Below are 19942 nucleotides of genomic sequence, written 5' to 3' on the forward strand. Positions count from 1 at the left end.
TGGGCTAGTAACTGTATACCTAAAATTTCATCTGTATAGGAGTTGTGGCTTATACAATAATATACGTAGGGTTCCTGCTTTTTTGATTGTGTAATCAGCGACAAACTTCAATTTAGGTTTAGGGTGTCAATTTTAACTTTTAAGCCTGTACATGCACCATGCACACATAATGGTAGACCATGTCACGTGTTTTCCAGCAGCTTCTAATTCAAAGTAGACCTTATTTTTATTTATTTATTTATTTATTTTTATTGCTTCGGACAATTCAGACAAATGTTCCAAGCATTAGGCGACAATTTAGGTTCCTCACACTTTATATCAGGTATAATCAAACTTGCCTATTTACAACACCAAATCAGAAAAAGTTGGGACAGTATGAAAAATGCAAACAAAATAAAAATGCAGTGTTCCTTACATTTACTTTGACTTACTTGATTGCAGACAGTTTGAACCTGAGATATTTCACGTTTTGTCTGCTCAACTTCATTTCATCCTGCATTTCATGCCTGCCCTGACCTGTCCCCAATACAGAATGTGTAGAGAATTTTGAAACGAAAATGCGACAACGATGACCCCGTACTGTTGCACATCTTGCAAATAAAAACACTAAATCGGTAAACTTGGTCTCCTCTGTGCCAAAATGTCTTTTAAGTGTGGTGAAAAGGAATGGAAACATTACAAAGTGGTAAATGTTTTACTGTCCCAACTTTTTTGGAATGTGTTGCAGGCCTGAAATGCAGGAATGTATGTTTATTAATAAATGAAATTACATTAACCAGACAAAACATGAAATATCTCAGGTTCATCCTGTCTGCAATGAAATAAAAGTTAAAGTAAATGTAAGAAACTCTGTTTTTTTTTTTTTTTTTGCATTTTCCATGCTGTCCCAATTTTTTCTGATTTGGGGTTGTTTGTTTGTTTGTTTATTAGGATTTCAACGTCATGTTTTACACTTTTTTTGGTTACATTCATTACACAAGGTTATGTCGAACACAGTCTTGGACAATTTAGTATCTCCATTTCACCTCACTTGCACGTCTTTGGGCTGTGGGAGGAAACCGGAGCACCCGGAGGAAACCCACGCGGACACGTTGAGAACATGCAAACTCCACACAGAAGGGACCCGGACCGCCCCGCCTGGGGATCGAACTTGCTGTGAGGCGACCGTGCTACCCACTTAGCCATCGTGCCGCCCTGATTTGGGGTTGTAATATAAGATAAGATAAGATTCCTTTATTGATCCCCATGGGGGAAATTCGAGTGTTACAGCAGCTCCAGTACAGTGTAAGTACAGTAGAGTAGAATAAAATAAAAACATTATACAAAAATTACTATTATACAACAGTATGGTAATTACAACAGTATAATAAAAACACTACATATACTATATGTAGATATATATGTGAATAATGAAATATAGAGTCCAGGGTAGGGGGAGATCTTGAGTTATTGTAGCGGGGAGCTGGCTCATAGGTCATGCCACAAAGTTAAATGACATTATAAGGGCGGCACGGTGGATAAGTGGGTAGCACTGTCGCCTCACAGCAAGAAGGTCCTGGGTTCAATCCCCAGGTGGGGTGGCCCGGGTCCTTTCTGTGTGGAGTTTGCATGTTCTCCCCGTGTCTGCGTGGGTTTCCTCCAGGTGCTCCGGTTTCCTCCCACAGTCCAAAAACATGCAGTCAGGTTAATTGGAGATACTAAATTGTCCATGACTGTGTTCGATATAACCTTGTGAAGTGATTAATCTTGTGTAATGAGTAACTACCGTTCCTGTCATGAATGTAACCAAAGTGTAAAACATGACGTTAAAATCCTAATAAACAAACAAATGACATTATAAAATTTAATACCAGTCTAGGTCAGGTAGTGCTAAAGGAGGCAAACGTTTATTACTATGGGTTTTATAAATAACTTTTTTTTTTTTGAAGTACCGTTTAGCCTAGCTTTAAAAAATGACGTGTTAAATCTTATTTTGTAATTCTATTTTACAATTCTAAGGCAACACGTTAACAAAAAATAATTTAATAACAATTCTCCTCAGGTTAATGTGGGATATATTAGCCAGCATGTTTGTTTTGGCCACAGGCTTCTTCTATCTGAGCTGTCTGAACACACGCGCGCGCGCACACACATACATATACACACACACACACACTCGCGCGCGCTGGCAGTGCGTCAGTAATGACCCAATAAATGGGCGTGGCCTTACATCTCTTTGTATAAAAGGGCGCCAGGCTCAGCGCATCACAGACAAACGCAGAGAACCTCGTGTGTGGATTAGTGAACCTGCTCCCTGTGGACTACCAACGCAGAAATGATTAAGAAAATGTCCCCGTCCGAGAACGACTTTGACATCCCGGCTAAGAACTGCCACCGCATGGTCGTGCTCGGCTCGACCAAGGTGGGCAAGACTGCCATCATCTCCCGCTTTCTGAACGAGCGCTTCGATGATCAGTACACGCCCACCATCGAGGACTTTCACCGCAAGTTCTACAGCATCCGTGGGGACGTGTACCAGCTGGACATCCTGGACACGTCCGGCAATCATCCCTTCCCTGCCATGAGGAGGCTGTCCATTCTGACAGGTGAGATCCTAACTACCTAACTAGGTTGATCTGACATCAGATAGGATGAAAACAACTTAGTTTGAGAAGTTTGGAACAACACAGTAGGGTAAACTCAGTCAATCTAAATTTTAATGCAAGCTGGGTGAGTTCATTTATACACTAGAACCTTTATCTGGTCAGGATTTTAAGGAAAAAAAAAACTGACCAGGGCATACTTACACCTAGGACAGTACCAAGTACCTGTTCCAACTTTTGCATGGTTTGGGAGGTGGAAGAAAACCAGAATACCCATGAGAAACACACTAGGTCAGACATGGATGCTGTGCAGCATCCACTCATCCGAATACACCTCTGTGTCCCTATATTTATGCCTATGCTTAATTGCAAGGCATCACATACTAATTAAAATTGTACCCACATGTGGATTGGCTAGTCTAAATCGTCTTTAGGTGTCAGGCGCTACATGAGGATGAAGGGGGTCAGGGGTCTGTATGTCCACAAAATAATAGACTTTGGAAATATCAGATTAACTAATATTACCTGGATATCAGCAGGTTCGTAAAATAGTACAACACTCCTATCGAGGTACAAAGAAATAGATTGGTGTGATATTTTACTAATCAGTCCATCATGTTCTGAAGTAAGTAGGGGTAAAGAAACAATAGTATGTTTAAAACCATGAATCTAAAGCTACAATACAGTACAAGTGTGTAATAGGGTCATCGTTTGGACACTTAATGTAATGGCTTAGGTACATATTAAGATAGCAAGCAATTGTGCAATTGGTCAATTATTAAATTTCCTTTCCTTCCTCTATTTCAGGTGATGTCTTCATCCTGGTGTTCAGTTTGGACAACCGTGCCTCCTTCCACGAGGTGCAGCGCCTCAAGAGGCAGATCTTCGAGACCAAGTCATGCCTCAAGACCAAAACAAAAGAGGACACAGAAGTGCCGCTGGTCATCTGCGGCAACAAGTGCGACCGTGAGTTCACCCGAGAGGTTTCCGACGAGGAGATCGAGCGCCTGGTGGCGGGAGACGAGCGCTGCGCCTACTTCGAGGTATCGGCCAAGCGCAACACCAACATTGATGTCATGTTCCACGCGCTCTTCTCCATGGCAAAGCTTCCTGACGAGATGAGTCCAGACAGGCACCGCAAGATTTCCCTGCAGTGCGGGGACGTGCTGCACCGCAAGTCCCTGCGCAATCGAAAGTTCAAGGAGGGAGGCAACGCGTACGGCATAGTCGCGCCCTTCGCAAGACGGCCGAGTGTGCACAGCGACCTGATTTACATTAAAGAGAAAGCGTTAAATCAGGGGAGCAAGGATCGCTGTGTTATTTGCTGAAGGGACTCAAGAGAGATGTCTGAACTTAAACACACCCAGAGTGGTACCGCCTTACAGGCCGACTTTGCTCTCTCCTGTCAGAAAACGGCGAGGCCAGCGCGTGCCGCTTAGAGCTGCATGTCGTGATCCGTCAGAGACGCTTAACCTGAATGCTACAGGTTAAAAACGTGGAGATTTTTCCGCAGATCTGCTGTAAAAACCAGAGTCTGTGGAAGAAACAGTCCCAACCGACGAGTTGGATGTGACGCTTGAGCACTTGTTTACATTTTGTTTTATATGACTTAAAAAAAAGAACTTAAATGTCAGTGGCAATGTGAACAAACATGAATGTATATTTATTCTTTTATGTGAGCTTTTTGGTATAAAAATGGAAAATAAAACTTGAATGTACTTGAAATGACTGCTCCATGTGTTCTTTTGATCAAATTTGTTAATTTCTTCCTATATATTTAGTTTTCAGACTTTCACACACAAACCAATGTGTTATTTACCACAGTTTGACCTACATACATTACATTTATCACAAATAAGCATAAAATATGGAAATTCATCAAATCATGACTTAGTCTTAACGGCTAGTTTTTAATTTAGGATTCATCATAAAAATCCAACAAGAATTAAGTTAATTAAAATTATGCAGTATTTAACGCTTAATAAAAATGCACATTCCCTATAGTAAAATTAAAAACCCAATATAAAAATACAAAACACACAAAAAAAGAAAATTAGCCGCATTAGTGGTTTTAGGCTAAATCTGACTGTATATGATAATATACATATATAGTGCATTACATAAAGTGTAAACCCCATAATGTGGTGTTTTCGATTTACATTATCTCCTTTACTGTCAGTTTCACTGGGCAAAACACCCCAGACAGGTCACCAGTTTTAAAAACATTAATTGGTCTGACTGCATGTCCTTAGATTTGCGAAAGAAAACCAAAAAACCCGGAGGAAAAGCACACGGCCAAATGGAGAACACACAAACTCCACTTGAAGGACCCTGGCCGCCCAGCCAGGGAATGAAACAGAAAAATGTTAAATGTACTCACGTTCACTGAAGCTCATGTTCAAGAAAAATGTCTTTTCTAGCCAAAGCACAAAGCAAAAAGTTTTTTTCACAAAACAATAAAATATAACATATTAAACATAACATAATATAATAATAACATTAATATTTTACACTACACTGCTGCATATATATTTTTTTGACCTTTCAGATTTTATGTTTATCCCAAATACCCACATTAAACTTGTAAAATAACTAACATGCCAAACTCCTCTCAAACCCAGAATGTCAACACCCATGTTGGTGTGTTACCCACTCCCACACCCACAGCCTTTTCCTAAACAAAACGTATAAATCACCTTTTAAACCCACTTATTTAAGCAGATGCTGCTAAAGGTTAGTGCAAACTCAGATCCAGGCACGACATGAGGCAGATTCAGCACCTTGATCGGGGTGCAGAACCTACCTGGAAGAACTGAATGCAAGCCAGAAATAACCCTTGACAGATTGGCAAAACATCGCAGGGCAATGTACTGTACATAACCCAGAGGAAACCCAAGTAGACACAAGGATAGCATGCAAACTTTTTATAGACAATAAACCGATGCGAGGATTAAACCCAGGCCTTTAAAACTTGGGAGATGTGCTGCACCACTTATCCAATAGTGCTGAGCTGATCATTTTTTCATACAGAATCATTCATTAGTGCACATCTGCACTATATTTTATTTTTTATATTCTATAAATAGTTAAGATGGTGAAAGTTCACAAATTGAACAGGTGGTCTGCCAGCTTGTACTGTGTTTGCATAATCAATGCTGTCCAAAATTGATACACAATAAATCAAATCTAGGTTGTTAGTTCCAGCTGTTTACAGACATTAATAAATACTGAGCCAATTAATTTTTCTGTTAATTAGTTATATAACTGATCTATCTGACGTCATTGACTAATTTACAGTGATTCTGAAGATATTTTGTTGGCAAAACTTAACAACAGTAAATTCCAGTACATTTCTGTAGCTGTAGGTCATTTTTGATGAAGGCCTCTGCTAAATGCAATACATATAAATATTATTTGCCCTTAAATGTAAGTGAATAAGTGTTGGCAGCCTGTCCATGGTGTATTCCTTCCTATAGCTAATTCTCCTGATGTACCACAACCGGGCCAACTGCACAGAGACAGGGGATAATAGAGATCACTGCGTGACTCTCCAAATCTTAGAATCTTTATTTATTCGCCTAGTATGGGTGCAGGTGTCAACGTATTTAGATCTAGTAAAATAATATTAAAAAGGTATATTATATTAACATAGAACATAAACCTAGAATAAAGACATAAATAGATAGTGTGCAATCAAGATAAGTTAAAAAAAGTGAGTGATTATTAAATATGTATTTCAAAGTATTAAGGTAAGGTGCATCAGTGCAGGAGAATTATGGCACGCTATACACAGAGGATAAAATCTATGAAGGATTTTGAGAGTTTCTTGTAATGTTTCGTAATAAATAGGGGTTTGCCACGAATAATGTTTGCAGGTCAAATTTTTTTTTTGCTAAATAGAGTGCACCTGGTCATCTGAAAATGTTATTTCTATGTTAAATGACCATGCTTTCAATATCAATCCTTCATTTTACTGTGCAGTCGACATCTATTACTTCAATGTAATCCCGAGTGCTTGCTTAGCATGTCTGTGGGTGTTGCATGAAAAACATCAGGGAACGGCTGCTTATTCTCAACTGTGTGTGAATCTCACCCTGAATCCTGCTCGTTTGTTGTGGGAGAGCAGAACATCGTGATCCTTCGTTAGCAGTTTTGCGGTACTGCTTGTGCTCAATTGTGACAAATCTTAAGTCAGAGATCAGGCTTAACATCAACAAAGACGCAGTTTGACTGCAAGTGCTTATTAACAAAAAAGAAAAAAAAAAGGATGTCAGTGGGATCCTGTTACACATTAAAAACATTACACATATGGGGCTGCTCAGGTGGCGCACCAGAGCTGGAATTTCGAATACATCGTATCGAATCTCAGCTCTGCCATCCAGCTGGGCTGAGCGGCCACATGATCAACGATTGGCCTGTTGTTCATATAGGGGTGGGGCATTAAGCCGGATAGGGACTCCTCGTAACTGATGCACTATGACCTCTGCTGGCTGATTGATGGCACCTGCACAGAGGCTGGGAAAAAGTGTGGATAAGGGTGTGTCTCTCCGTTCACAATGCTGATTTGCATATATGCACTCGCCTAGTGTGGGTGACAAAATGCATACGTCTGCTGCCCACATGTCGGCGGGGGCATGGGTTAGCTTCATTCTCCTCAAATCAGAGTGGGGGTCGGCATTAGTGGAGAAGAAGCGTGCAATCGGTCAACTGGGCGCGCTAAAAAGTTGAGAGAAAAAGGGAAGAAAATGCATTAACAAACAAATATATATATATATATATATACAGTATGTAAACCATTGCGCATATATCCAACCTTTAAATTTGTAATTTTTTGCCCACAGAAGAAGGATTTTGAACCCAACGTGGTGGTCTGACTGAAATTTACAATGGATTCAGAAAGTATTGGGGACCTCCTGAATTTTTTTCACTGTATTGTGTTGTAGATTTGATTTTAAATGGATTTGTTTGTTATTTTTACCCTGCGGGAGTGTGCCGGGAGTTTCATGGCCTGAGCAGATGCATGGAAGCCTTACATCACCCAGCACAATGCCAAGCACGGGGTGGACTGGTGTAAAATACACCACCACTGGACTCTGGAGCAGTGGAAACGTCTGTGAAGTGAGAGAACATGTTTCTTTATTTGGTGGATTGAAGTCTAGGTTTGACAAATGCCAGAGGAACGTTACCTGCCTGACTGCATTGTGCCTGCAGCAGACAATAATTGGCCACCTTGTCTGCACTTACAGTGCCAGGATGATCGGACTATAAGTGGGTGGGGTCTTCAAATGCTGTGTAAGGACCCTGGTTAGCAGATAGAGGTGCCTGTGCTGAAAGCATGGGCAAAAAGAAGAGGTCCGCTAAGGACTGCGCACAAGCACATGGTTTCTATGTTTGAGAAGCTGCATGGAAGCCTTACATCAACAAGCACAATGCCAAGCATTGGGTAGACTGGTGTAAAGTATGCTGCCACTGGACTGGAGCAGTAGAAACGTGTTCTGTAAAGTAACGAATCATGCTTTTCTATTTGGCTGATGAGGTTTGGCAAATGCCAGTAGAATGTTACCTGCCTGACTGCATTGTGCCAGCTGTAATATTTGGTGGAGGAGGAATAATGCTTTGAGGTTGTTTTCAGGGATTGACTCCTTAGTTCCAAACTTCTGACCCACACAGTCAAAGTCCAAGTAATTCAAAAAGGTTCACAGTATTTTCTTTGAAGCAGTATCTCTTTGAAATGGTAATGTTACTGAAAAGTGTTCAGGATTTAGCTGATTCATATGAATAGCTAATGCATAGAATTTAATAGGTTAATTTTGTCTGTTCAGACATTCTCAGAGATTGACTTCAATTTCCAGGATCTAATAAATGGCTGAAACACATTTTAATTTTAAGCTTGGCTTATTCTAACTCTGCTTTCTGTGTCTATTTCTAGAATCTGGAGAGACGTAAACAAAAAACTAGCAAACAAGTACAATGCGTGAGAACTACACAAGCATGTTTAGTCTGCTACTATAATGTTGTGGTGCCGATGCAAATGTGTCGATGGATTATAAACACATTACAGGTGACAGCTGGTCATCACACGACCCGAAACATTTTCGGATTGTCCTCATTCTTGGGGAAGACTGACGCAGATGACGTGGAGCATGTGTTCACGGGAGGGTATGAACAATGGAGGCTGATTGAACTAAAAAACAAGGACTGATTAGCAGCACTGATCCATAAATGCATGCCCCGACAAAGAGAGCATTTTAGTGGATATGTTTTTGTGATGGATAAATATTCCATTAAATAACCATTCACTCACACAATCTCTTTATCCCTATCAGGGTCATGATGGGTCCAGAGCCTTTTCTAAACACACTGGGAAGTAATAACTCATTCACCATTTTTACAGCTGTGAGAATTGGGTAACCATGCCAAAATCCACTCAAACAGTAACCAGAGGCAAGAATTAAACCAAAGACCTTACAACCCTGGATATGTGCAGCACCCAAACTGCCTGCTGCATCACCACGTCATTTGTTAATCATTTTTATATTGGATTCAATGTTTAATGACAGTTAAACATTGCCTTGCCTTGCCTTATATGAAGAAAAAATGCAATAAACCTCCCCAAAGTCTAATTCATGTTGTTTTGCTCAAAAATGATTAAAACATTTCATTAAAAATAAAACCTTATATACAACTACATAATTTGCCATGTCACTATGGAGAAAAAAGGTGCGTGATCTTAAAAACACCACACCCACATTGAAGTATAGAAATGGAAGCATCATGTTATGGGGCTGCTGTGGCTGGTCCATCAAATATAAGAGAATAATATCAGACAAAACAAATTGATATTTGGATATGATGGATTAAAAAAAAAGATGATTAAGGTGCAATCATGACCTGGACAAATCTGCTGACTTGAATCCAACAGAGAGACCCTCATAGTCCAAATTCTCAAAACTGTAACTGCCAACCCTGGCTTTTAACAAAGTACTGAAAAAAATGTGTGCATGCTTATAAATACTGGGGCATTTTTACACATATTTCAACCAATCTAATCATTTCTAATCCCCATATTGCTGCTTGTACCACCCCCTTGCTGGCCAAGAATAGCTGACTGCTCACCTTTCTAGATACTTGTGCAGTTGCCTATAACACTGTACCACATAACAAGAGACATGCTAGACCACTAGTGCAGACACCTTGACCAGAGAACAAGGCTCGCAACTGTACAGACAATAAAGCCCATATAAAGCCTATTTAACCTCTTTCCCTAAGGCCCAGCTAAATGTTCCGTTTTGCCAACCAGGTCGATAGTACCATCTGGGAGTCAAACTTGAGATCTGAGTGGCGGTTGGCTAGTGAATTAGACGTCTGCACCACCCAGGCACCCATTAATGTGAATGTAATGTTGATATATGCACTGGTAAGCTATTAAACAATGCAACCATGACTGTAAAAAAAGGCTTTATACAGATACTTTAATAGGAGGCAACAATATGCAAACTAACACATCATTTGAATACCTTGGCATAACCTTAAATGTCCATAGGATAATCTTTATATTCAATATACACATATACATAAACCTGAATACTTGCTCAGTTTATTAGACAAGAGATGAACAAAACTATAACCAAGCTTTAATATTGTAGAGGCTTTAAGGCAGTCTGTGGTGACAATGACCCATGTGTGAAGGTTTAATGAACACTGTGTACTGGAACAGCACTGTTATGCTTTGTGTACTGTCTGCTGTAAATTATGCAGTAAGAGGCAGTTAATAATTAGTTGGTAATATTTATTACTAAGATGTTCCTAAGCCATAACAAAAATGTAGTGTTACTCAACTATCATTTCGTAATTCAATGTGTATTTTATTTTAAAGAATAAAAAGTCACTTGGGACCTAAACCTCTCAAAATCTATGTTAGAATTATGTACCATCACCTCAAAATGTCAGCCAGTGGGTTACATTTTGTACACAGTTGGTAGTTCCAGCACAATGTCCTGGCCTCAAATGTCCTGATGAACCAAGCCTGTGCCAAAAAACCAACACATGGGGTGGAATTAATTACGCCGATTAGGGTGGTCAAAGTTTCAAGCAGATTTGTGCCAGAAGCGTGTTGATGGCTAAGTACTCTTAAACTCCTGTTTTGTTTATGGAATCAATTTTCAGTGCTTTGTAACATGGCGAATATAATGCTTGAAGTAGCCATTAAAAGATGGATCAGTTTTATGCACATAACAACAATACCTAGACTGTGGCATTTAAACAATACCTGACTGGTAATGCTTGCCAAAAAGCAATTCTACCCACATCATTATGCCATAACCAGCCTGAACTGTTGACAAACCAGGTTGGGTCAGTGGATTTATGATGTTCAAGCAAAATCCTGACCCTATTATTTGGACCTGAATAAAGCAGACATTGCAGATCTTAATAGACAGTGTCCCAATCTTATATAAATACACTATATGGCCAAAAGTATGTGGACAATGTATTTTGGATCAATTGGAATGTTTATTACAAGCAAGTGATTTATTACTCCAACATCAGTGCCTAAATTCATATATGACCAAATGGACACAAATGCCAACCACACACCAACGTCTTGTCAAAAGCATTTTCAAATCTAGTGCAAATCATAAGCAATGAATAAAACACTGATTACAAGGTCAACCAAGTCCAGCTTCAGTGCCTGACCACACAAATGACTTTAAATAAATGAACACCAATTTTAGACAGACACCCTTTAACCCTAACCCTTATCTTCCCAGAGGAGTGGAGGCTTTGAAGAGGAGGCCTACTGTTTAAAAAAGGGACGATCAACAAGCTTATAGTCAAGGGCTATGCACTTATTAACTTACATTATCCTCATTTCATAACAGAAAATAATACAGTTTGAAGGTATGGAGGCTATATTTAGATGAATTCCAAGAAAATGCTCTTGACTCATTATATATAGCAAGAAATGAGATGCACAATTATGTTCAGCAGACCACCAGGGTTAAATGATGGAACGATACATAAATCCACTTAAAATCAAAATAAATGTATATGTTGGCCACTGGTAGCTCTAAGGACTTCTTTTCTTTGAAAAATGGAGTGGGCTTAAGCTTAAACTGCACGGTCATGGCTATATGAACGCATGCTACAAATTAGAGCAGTCCTACTGGAATAAATAAATAAATGGAGTCATTAATGCCAGATGGCAGCAAAGCAAACTGCTTCAGAAGAAACAATTATTTTTAATCACTCATCAGTGGGTGGGAGTATTTATTTGCTGTTTAATGTTAAGAATGCACAATGGCTTACATTTGGCTGGAGAAACTAAATAGCCAAAAGTATGTGGACACAAGACATTCCATTCCCAAGCCATTGGGCATGTATAAACGTTGGCCCTACTTTGCAGATATAACCACTTTTACTCTTCAAAACAAAAATTTGAATGAGAAGGCCTAGTTCACAGTCAACATTCCAATTTCACTTAAAGGTGTTCAGTCTTTATACTATATCTTATGCACAGAAGACAGTCACGCTTGTGACTTTCCCAAAACGTTACCACCATGTTAGAAGGGTATAATTTTTATCATAGAATTGATTTATTTATGCATTTTCTCCCCTTTTTCTCCCGATTTAGTGTAGTCAATTTGTCTTCAGCTGCCGGGGGTCCCTGATAGCATTTGAAAAGAGTATATTGCTGCACACATGCCCTCTGAACTGTGCGCAGTCCTAGCGCCCCCCTTTTTTTCGCCCATGGTTTCTGCACAGGCACCTCTATTTGCTAACCAGGGTCCTTACACAGCGTTTGAAGACCTTACGCACTTAGTCTGGTCATCCCACTCAGCAGACACGTTGGTCAATTATTGTCTGCTTCAGGCACTGCCAATTGTTCCCGTTCGATGGCGCCCATTATATAGAATATCCAACCATTATAGAATTGATTTTATCCAACTGTTAGCAATTGGCGTGGCTGAAACCCTTGAACTCATTAAGTTGTATGTAAGTCCACATACTCTGCATATACAGAATGGGCGGGATTGCTTTCAGTTCCGCTCCACCACACAACATCGGATATGACAGAAGAACGTGATTCCTTTCGACATTAAAAACATGTCAGCACTGCAACAGGAATTAATAACAACCGACATTGTGTACCGGATGTGTGTATCTTTTGCTAATGGTTAGCCCGTTCAGGAAGGTAGCATGTTGTGTGTGTTAGACACTGACAAATCACTGTGTAATATTTAAGCCATGAGTGGCAGTGTTTCAAAAAGATCAGTGAAACATGTATACTTACAGTATGTTCTATATTGTTACATAACCAGTTACTTGGCCTCCACCAAACCATTTTAAACAAAACAGAGAGGTCCAAGAGGTAAAATAAATAAGGACTGGCATGAAGGAGCTATTAGGACCATGATGTGCTGAGAATGCTGTCTAGCATAGTTCCTAAATATAAAATTAGTTCTAAAACAAATGGGTCACTACTTTGCAGTCGGCAATTCAGAACCTCCCATACAAGCGAACCATTTGGCAACCATTAGTGTTTTATGATTTATGATTGTATTTATTTTCTGTGAACTGGAGAGCAATTATGTTACTGGGTCTCAAGGGGTGTCAAACTCGAGGCCTGCGGCCCAAGTCCGGCCCGCCACGTCATTTTATGTGGCCCGTGAGAGCTGAAAAGACGTATGATAGTGATGGTTCAAGTAGTTACAGAGACGTACTTGTAATTTAATGGAACTCATGTGCCTTTAAGCGCCAACTGTTGACATTGTACGCGGGGTCAAGTCAGTATCGTAAACAATAATAAATAAAAGTTAATTCTCTTGCAATCCAATACAGAAGCATCGCCTGTAAGTAGTAAACATTTACATTCTCAGTTGTTTGTAATGCTGTAACATGCACGCTAAACATTTACAGTTACGAATTTACCGTAACTCCGTAATTAAATACGGTTGTTATCGTTACTATAGCAATTAGTATCTTTACACAAAATGCTAACTCGTTAGCGCTATTTTACGTTTGGTTGAATTTCATATTGTACTAGATGTAACACTTAACTACAGCTATGTGCATGTACTGTATTAAGTTTTTTTTATTGTTTTTATTGTTTGTATTTTGTAGTTTTACTCCATTCTGATGCACACAGTATTCAGTTGGGTTTGTTTGTTTGTTTATTATTATTTTACTGTCACGTTTTACACTTTGGTTACATTCATGACAGGAACGGTAGTTACTCATTACACAAGATCCATCAGTTCACAAGGTTACATCAAACACAGTCTTGGACAATTAAGTGTCTCCAATTCACCTCACTTGCACGTCTTTGGACTGTGGGAGGAAAACGGAGCACCAGGAGTAAACCCACACAGACACAGGGAGAACATGCAAATGTCGAAGTCGTCTGTTTGTCAAGCTGAGAAAGGGGGAAAACTCTTAGTGAGGGCAGAACAACTGTCTTAAAATACACTGTAAATTCATACATAACCTGCATCTCCCACAATGCATGCCGATTCTGTGACCTGCAAAGTGACCGCATCCCGCCACTAGATGTTGAGAAATATTTACTGAAAGAGGGAGGGAGGTTTGTGGTTCAAGAAGAAAAAACGGTACGTCTCTTGTGTTATGAGGCCGTGTCTGTGGTAAAGGAGGACAATATAAACGTAGATATACATTATAAATATACAGTATAAATTTGGCATTGACACCAAACACAGAATTTAGCCTCCAAGAAAAACAACAAATTGTTCAAGACTTAAAAGGCAGACTGCTATCACAAATATGCAGATGTGGCCCTCGGTGAAAAGGAGTTTGACACCCCTGCTCTGGGGGAAAATCAGCTACCAAGAATGTGCCAGCACAAACTAGAGGGTTTTTCTCTGGATTTAAAAACAATATCACAGGGCCATATTTCTTAGCCCCTTTCCCAAAGCTTTGGAAATTCATTAAATCTTTTTAGAAAAGTAATACAGCTACAATAAAATGTTAATTTCACATCTGAACTGCATAGCTTTGAATTTCATTTCAACAAGAAGATGGTTTTTACTCAGATTGACTGATTAAAGTCTTTCTTGAAATGATTTCCAAAATTGCATCATCAGCTTTTTACTCATGACTTCTTCTCTGAATGACTGAGAGTTCCTGAAAGAAACATATGTCTGAATGAGCGCATTGATATGAAGTACCAAAGCATGATCTGAAATAAAATTAGTCAATTCATTGTGCCAAGAACTTCATAGCGATAGTCATTGTTTTTCAGCCTGGTATTATGGATTTTAAGCATTAAAGCTTTTCAATATATTTCACTTTATCATAACAGAGAACTCAGAGATGAGCCTGAATCTCAAAATCTAAGATTTCAAAATCTAATAACTCTTCTTTCTCAAAAAAGCTGATTTACATATATTAATGAGAATAAAAAAAATGCTGTTAATTAGAGACACATCTAGTCTTACTGCTGGCATCTGTGCTAATGAGGGTTAAAGTGTATTTTTGAGATGCGACACTTGACCCCATTCTTTTCATTTTGTCTGTCATTTGTGGACGTTGTTACCTTTTTGTACCAAAAATTTGGAATCATATTCTGCATGGAACCATCTGCTCATCTGTGGTGGTGGAACCACTCTTCAGTGTGTCTAAATTGTTTTCTACAGTGGTGATGTTAAAACTGTAAAATCATTGGCATGGGTAAAAAAGCATCTCTAAATTTAGATTCATTTTAAAATAAACACAGTCAAGGTCAAAGATTTACAAATACCTGTGACGAACATACACTACTACCAATAGTGCAATCTCATAAGTACGTGTTTGATTTGAACTGTATATGACGATTCCTTTAGTTAATCCCTGTGCTCAGTGAATGTGGTAATAACACAGTAATTCAGTAGTAATTTAATAGTTTATTTAAATGAAGATGAATGACATTTTGTCATGAAAACGAAATTAACTCCAAGATTAACCTTACTGGCATTCAATAATCAGCAATTATAACAGTTCCTTTCCAGTAAACATGCATATTAGTTACTGAAAAGCAATGGACGATGTCACACACAAGTACAGCTTATCTGTATGACATCCGGATTGAGCGAATTTATGTTTTTCATTTGTGTTCTGTTCCTGTGGAAGAAGCCGAATGAACAATCTGTGTAACTTCCACAGTGATGCAGCTTTATGGATGCAGCCAGTTCTGACCAGTTCCAAGCCGCAAGTAGCCAGAGTGCTATGACTGTAGTCAGTGCTCGAACATTGTGTGCGTTCAGGTGGGTTTCCTGGAAAGAAGGTAGAGTTATAACTTTTAGCTCGGCCCCAGGAGTTTGATTTATGCAACATCCACACTGTGAACACGCTGTATTTGAGAGTATTGGTGGTTTGAACAAGTGTGGGTGACTAAGGCTCACGTGATCTTTAGACGCAAGAGAAGGGAAATGTGTTTACTAAAAAAGGCTTTGTTATTAATAGCTACTGTGCTATAAATAATACGAGGGTTTTTTAAGAAACATTTCTGCCCTTTAACTCTATTTATAAAGAATTTAAAAAACAAATGACATCACAGTCACCTTCCCTACACAGTCACCTTCCAATGCATTTTTCCCAGCATCATACCAATTTTTTAAAGGCATGGCCAAAAATGTTTTTGGTTGAGCGTGTAGCCACTGATGCAGAGCTGCTTAATCGTCACATGAAAATCTTCTTCCCCTTAAAGCTTCTTTAAGCGTCCAAAAAGGTGGAAATCATATGGCGCTAAATGAGGACCATAAGCTCTCTCTGTCTCTCAGACCAGCCAATTACTACTCCTCCCGAGTGAGGAAACTTTTTGAAGATCCCTTGTATTTCTATTTTGACCTGGAACACGCACACATACATACACCGATCAGCCATAACATTAAAACCACCTCCTTGTTTCTACACTCACTGTCCATTTTATCAGCTCCACTTACCATATAGAAGCACTTTGTTGTTCTACAATTACTGACTAGTTTGTCTACATACTTTTTTAACCTGCTTTCACCATTCTTCAATGGTCAGGACTCAGGACCACTACAGAGCAGGTATTATTTGGGTGGTGGGTCATTCTCAGCACTGCAGTGACACTGACATGGTGGTGGTGTGTTAGTGTGTGTTGTGCTGGTATGAGTGGATCAGACACAGCAGCGCTGCTGGAGTTTTTAAATACTGTCCACTCACTGTCCACTCTATCTGACACTCCTACCTAGTTGGTCCACCTTGTAGATGTGAAGTCAGAGATGATCATTCATCTATTGCTGCTGTTTGAGTTGGTCATCTTCTAGACCTTCATCAGTGGTCACAGAACGCTGCTTACAGGGCGCTGTTGGCTGGATATTTTTGGTTGGTAAACTATTCTCAGTCCATCAGGGACAGTGAGGTGTTTAAAAACTCCATCAGCGCTGCTGTGTCTGATCCACTCATACCAGCACAACACACACTAACACACCACCACCATGTCATTGTCACTGCAGTGCTGAGAATGATCCACCACCCAAATAATACCTGCTCTGTGGTGGTCTTGTGGGGGTCCTGACCATTGAAGAACAGAGTAAAAGGAGGTTAAAAAGTATGTAGAGAAACAGCTGGACTACAGTCAGTAATTGTAGAACAACAAAGTGCTTCTATAAAATGGACAGTGTAGAAACAAGGAGGTGGTTTTAATGTTATGGCTGATCGGTGTATGTTTGGGAGGAATAATAAGAATCATTTATTGCACAAACCTTTTTGCAAAATATCATTTTTTAAACTAATTACAATACTTTGCACACCAAAAAAGGTAAAACAATGTAAAAGTAAAAGGCCGCAGCGCACTGCTGCCCAGGCAATTTGTTTTTTAACTGGACTGTTTTATCTTGTAATAAAGTTTTGTTTGAGATTCCAGCTGCAATTAAATCGAAACACTCATCAGCAGCCTGGGAATCACAGCGAGCAGATCCGAGTGACCTTGCTTCAAATCTTTCCCTTAGCGGGTTCCTTTTTTCTGGCCGAAGACCCTCGTGACGCAAATGCACATTAATGACATCACATTTGGCATATACAGTCGAAGTCAAAGGTTTACACACAACTATGTGATAAATGTCATGGAAGAGCTAAGGTTTCTTTTTTAAATAGGCAAAAATATACACACAGCGAGACTATTAAACAGGATAAACTTAAGGTTGGCACTCAAGTAAAACATTCCAGCTCAAAGATCAGCAGCTTGAGGCTTAACTAAGGTTTGTTGCTGATGACAGACTGAAAAAGAGACAGTTGGAGGACAGTTTTGCTGTAAAATGAAATAAATAAAACGTTTTTTGAATAGCCTCTTTGTCTTCAGCCTCTTAGCCCAGGGTGATGTCAATCCTACTTGACTATGGGGAAAAGGGGGGGGGATAAACAACTTTCAGCAGATTTGTATCCTTGGACTATTGTCTACTTAAGCATGAGTAGGGAAATGTTTACTGTGGAAGCCAACAGCATCCACAGTATCTACTAAATGCCGAACATGTAAATAAACCCATTAGCAGGTTCTAATTCATGGCAAACCTGTCATGGTAAATAAGTCACCAACTATGTCACTTCAGCGGGATATTCCGCGAGCACACCAGCGCCGAGATTCTGAACTCCTCGGTTGGAAACTCAGCATTGCCACCGGTCGGCTGGGCGCCATCTAGCGGGCATAATTGGCAGTGCCTGCGGCAGACACGTTTCTGTTAGGGCGGGATGACTGGACCCTCATTAGAAGCTAGAGAGGTGTCTGTGCAGAGTGCATGGGTGAAAAAGGTTTACACTAAGGGCTGCACGCGGGTCGGAGGAGGCGTCAGCAGCAATATAGTTGCCGTATATATATTCTTAAACCAGTATATTTCAGAAAATATGCTTGGTGGCACATCAGTGAATTACACTAGGTCACTACTGCTGGGATCCAAAGGTAAAATCTGGGGTGGGGATGGGGGGTGTCTGAGGCCTCGAATTAAAATGCTGTTATGAATCAAAGCACACAAGGCCATCAATAAAGGTATAAAAAAAAAAAATCGTGTAAAAATATGTTCAGACAGGATTCACACTGATTTTCCATTCTATTTTAAACCCCCCGCCCCCACCGGTCTGTGAAATTATATCTTATATGAAATCGGTCCATGGTGCAAAAAAGGTTGGGGAATGCTGATATAGCACATATTATGTGTATGTTATGGTCTGTGATTCTGCTGGCAGACACAGAAGGGCTGGAGACTGGGAATGTCTTTTTTAAGCCCAGTCAAGGTTGGCTGTATTTTTTTTGCCTTGAACGTTTTGTGCCACCTCTGAACTGCCTTTTTCAAATATCCGCTGATAAAAATCCGCCCGTCTGCTGTTCATCGCTCATGCTGCCTTTCCAAGCTTGGCCAAGCTCAGCTTCTTTAAGGTTTACCAGTGCACACGCATATAATTACATGTGTTGGTTGGCAGAACAACAAACAGAAACATGTGAGTCATGTGTGTTTTCAGACAGACTGTCCTGAAACTAAGTTCCTTGTGGGGAAGGATGGGCATTCACCTTATTCTCTGGAAATTTCCAGACTGAAGGATGCTAGAGATTATTTTTAAAGTGCAGATTTTACTGGTGTTGGAAGGCAAAGAAGATTTAATCCACTGATTGACAATCTAGTTTTTTATTGACCTTATCTTCTTATGATACTGTATGTCGCACCTGGCATTGTTAAGAAGACACACCGAGAGCAAACAACACAGACTGTTCAGATAAAGCTTAAGGATAAAGATTGTCTGCTTTCTCAATGTGTGTCCTTCCAAATTTGCAAGATTATTCAAAACCCCATTAAAAAGATAACTTAAAACTGCCTTGTGATTCTGTCAAACAAAGGTGGAATTTTTCCATCATTACTTCAGTGTGTTGTGTGTGCCTGCTGTGTGTTTGTTTCTAATAGAACAATGCATATCAACAAGCCAACGACATTCCCACTGTAAAGCAATGGTGGTGGTAGAACCATACTATAAAGAAGAGGTCAGGATTTCGTGGTAAACAGAATGATCTTAGATCCTATCAAATTGATCATTACATCAATTCAAAGTGCATCAAGACTAGTTCATAGTTTATCATTGTCTATCTGGTTATATGTAACACCTGACATTGTTGAGAAAAGACGCACCAAGAGCAAACAACAGTCACAGGTTGTTCTGATAAAGCTGGCATGTTGACAGAGGATAGAAATTGTTTGCTTTTCCAGTGCAAGTGTCCTTCAAAATACAATAAAATATTTAAACACCGATTTAAAAACACAGAACATCTTATACAGACCCAGTTCTGAAAAAGTTGGGACATAGCTGTGTACAATGCAACAGCAAGACGAATCTGTGATTTGGTAATTTTCTTGAATCTT

General features: G+C 39.6%; 1 protein-coding gene across 1 annotated transcript; it reads left to right on the forward strand.

Annotated features, from left to right (window-relative positions):
- Positions 1 to 2270: 2270 nt before the first annotated feature.
- On the forward strand, positions 2271 to 4292 carry LOC134336240 (dexamethasone-induced Ras-related protein 1-like). The gene is made up of 2 exons (XM_063018959.1): positions 2271 to 2585; positions 3390 to 4292. The coding sequence occupies exons 1-2, from the start codon at positions 2315 to 2317 to the stop codon at positions 3908 to 3910; spliced, it is 792 nt and encodes a 263-aa protein (XP_062875029.1). The 5' UTR covers positions 2271 to 2314; the 3' UTR covers positions 3911 to 4292.
- Positions 4293 to 19942: the final 15650 nt, after the last annotated feature.

Source organism: Trichomycterus rosablanca, chromosome 22 (genome assembly GCF_030014385.1).
Source record: "Trichomycterus rosablanca isolate fTriRos1 chromosome 22, fTriRos1.hap1, whole genome shotgun sequence".
Taxonomy (NCBI): Eukaryota; Metazoa; Chordata; class Actinopteri; order Siluriformes; family Trichomycteridae; genus Trichomycterus; species Trichomycterus rosablanca.

Excerpts from the sequence above, each read along its gene's own strand:
- LOC134336240 (XM_063018959.1), top strand. The coding sequence starts at position 2,315 with ATGATTAAGAAAATGTCCCCGTCCGAGAACGACTTTGACATCCCGGCT. Across the intron at positions 2,586-3,389 it reads GAGGCTGTCCATTCTGACAG|GTGATGTCTTCATCCTGGTG; the intron begins GTGAGATCCTAA and ends CCTCTATTTCAG.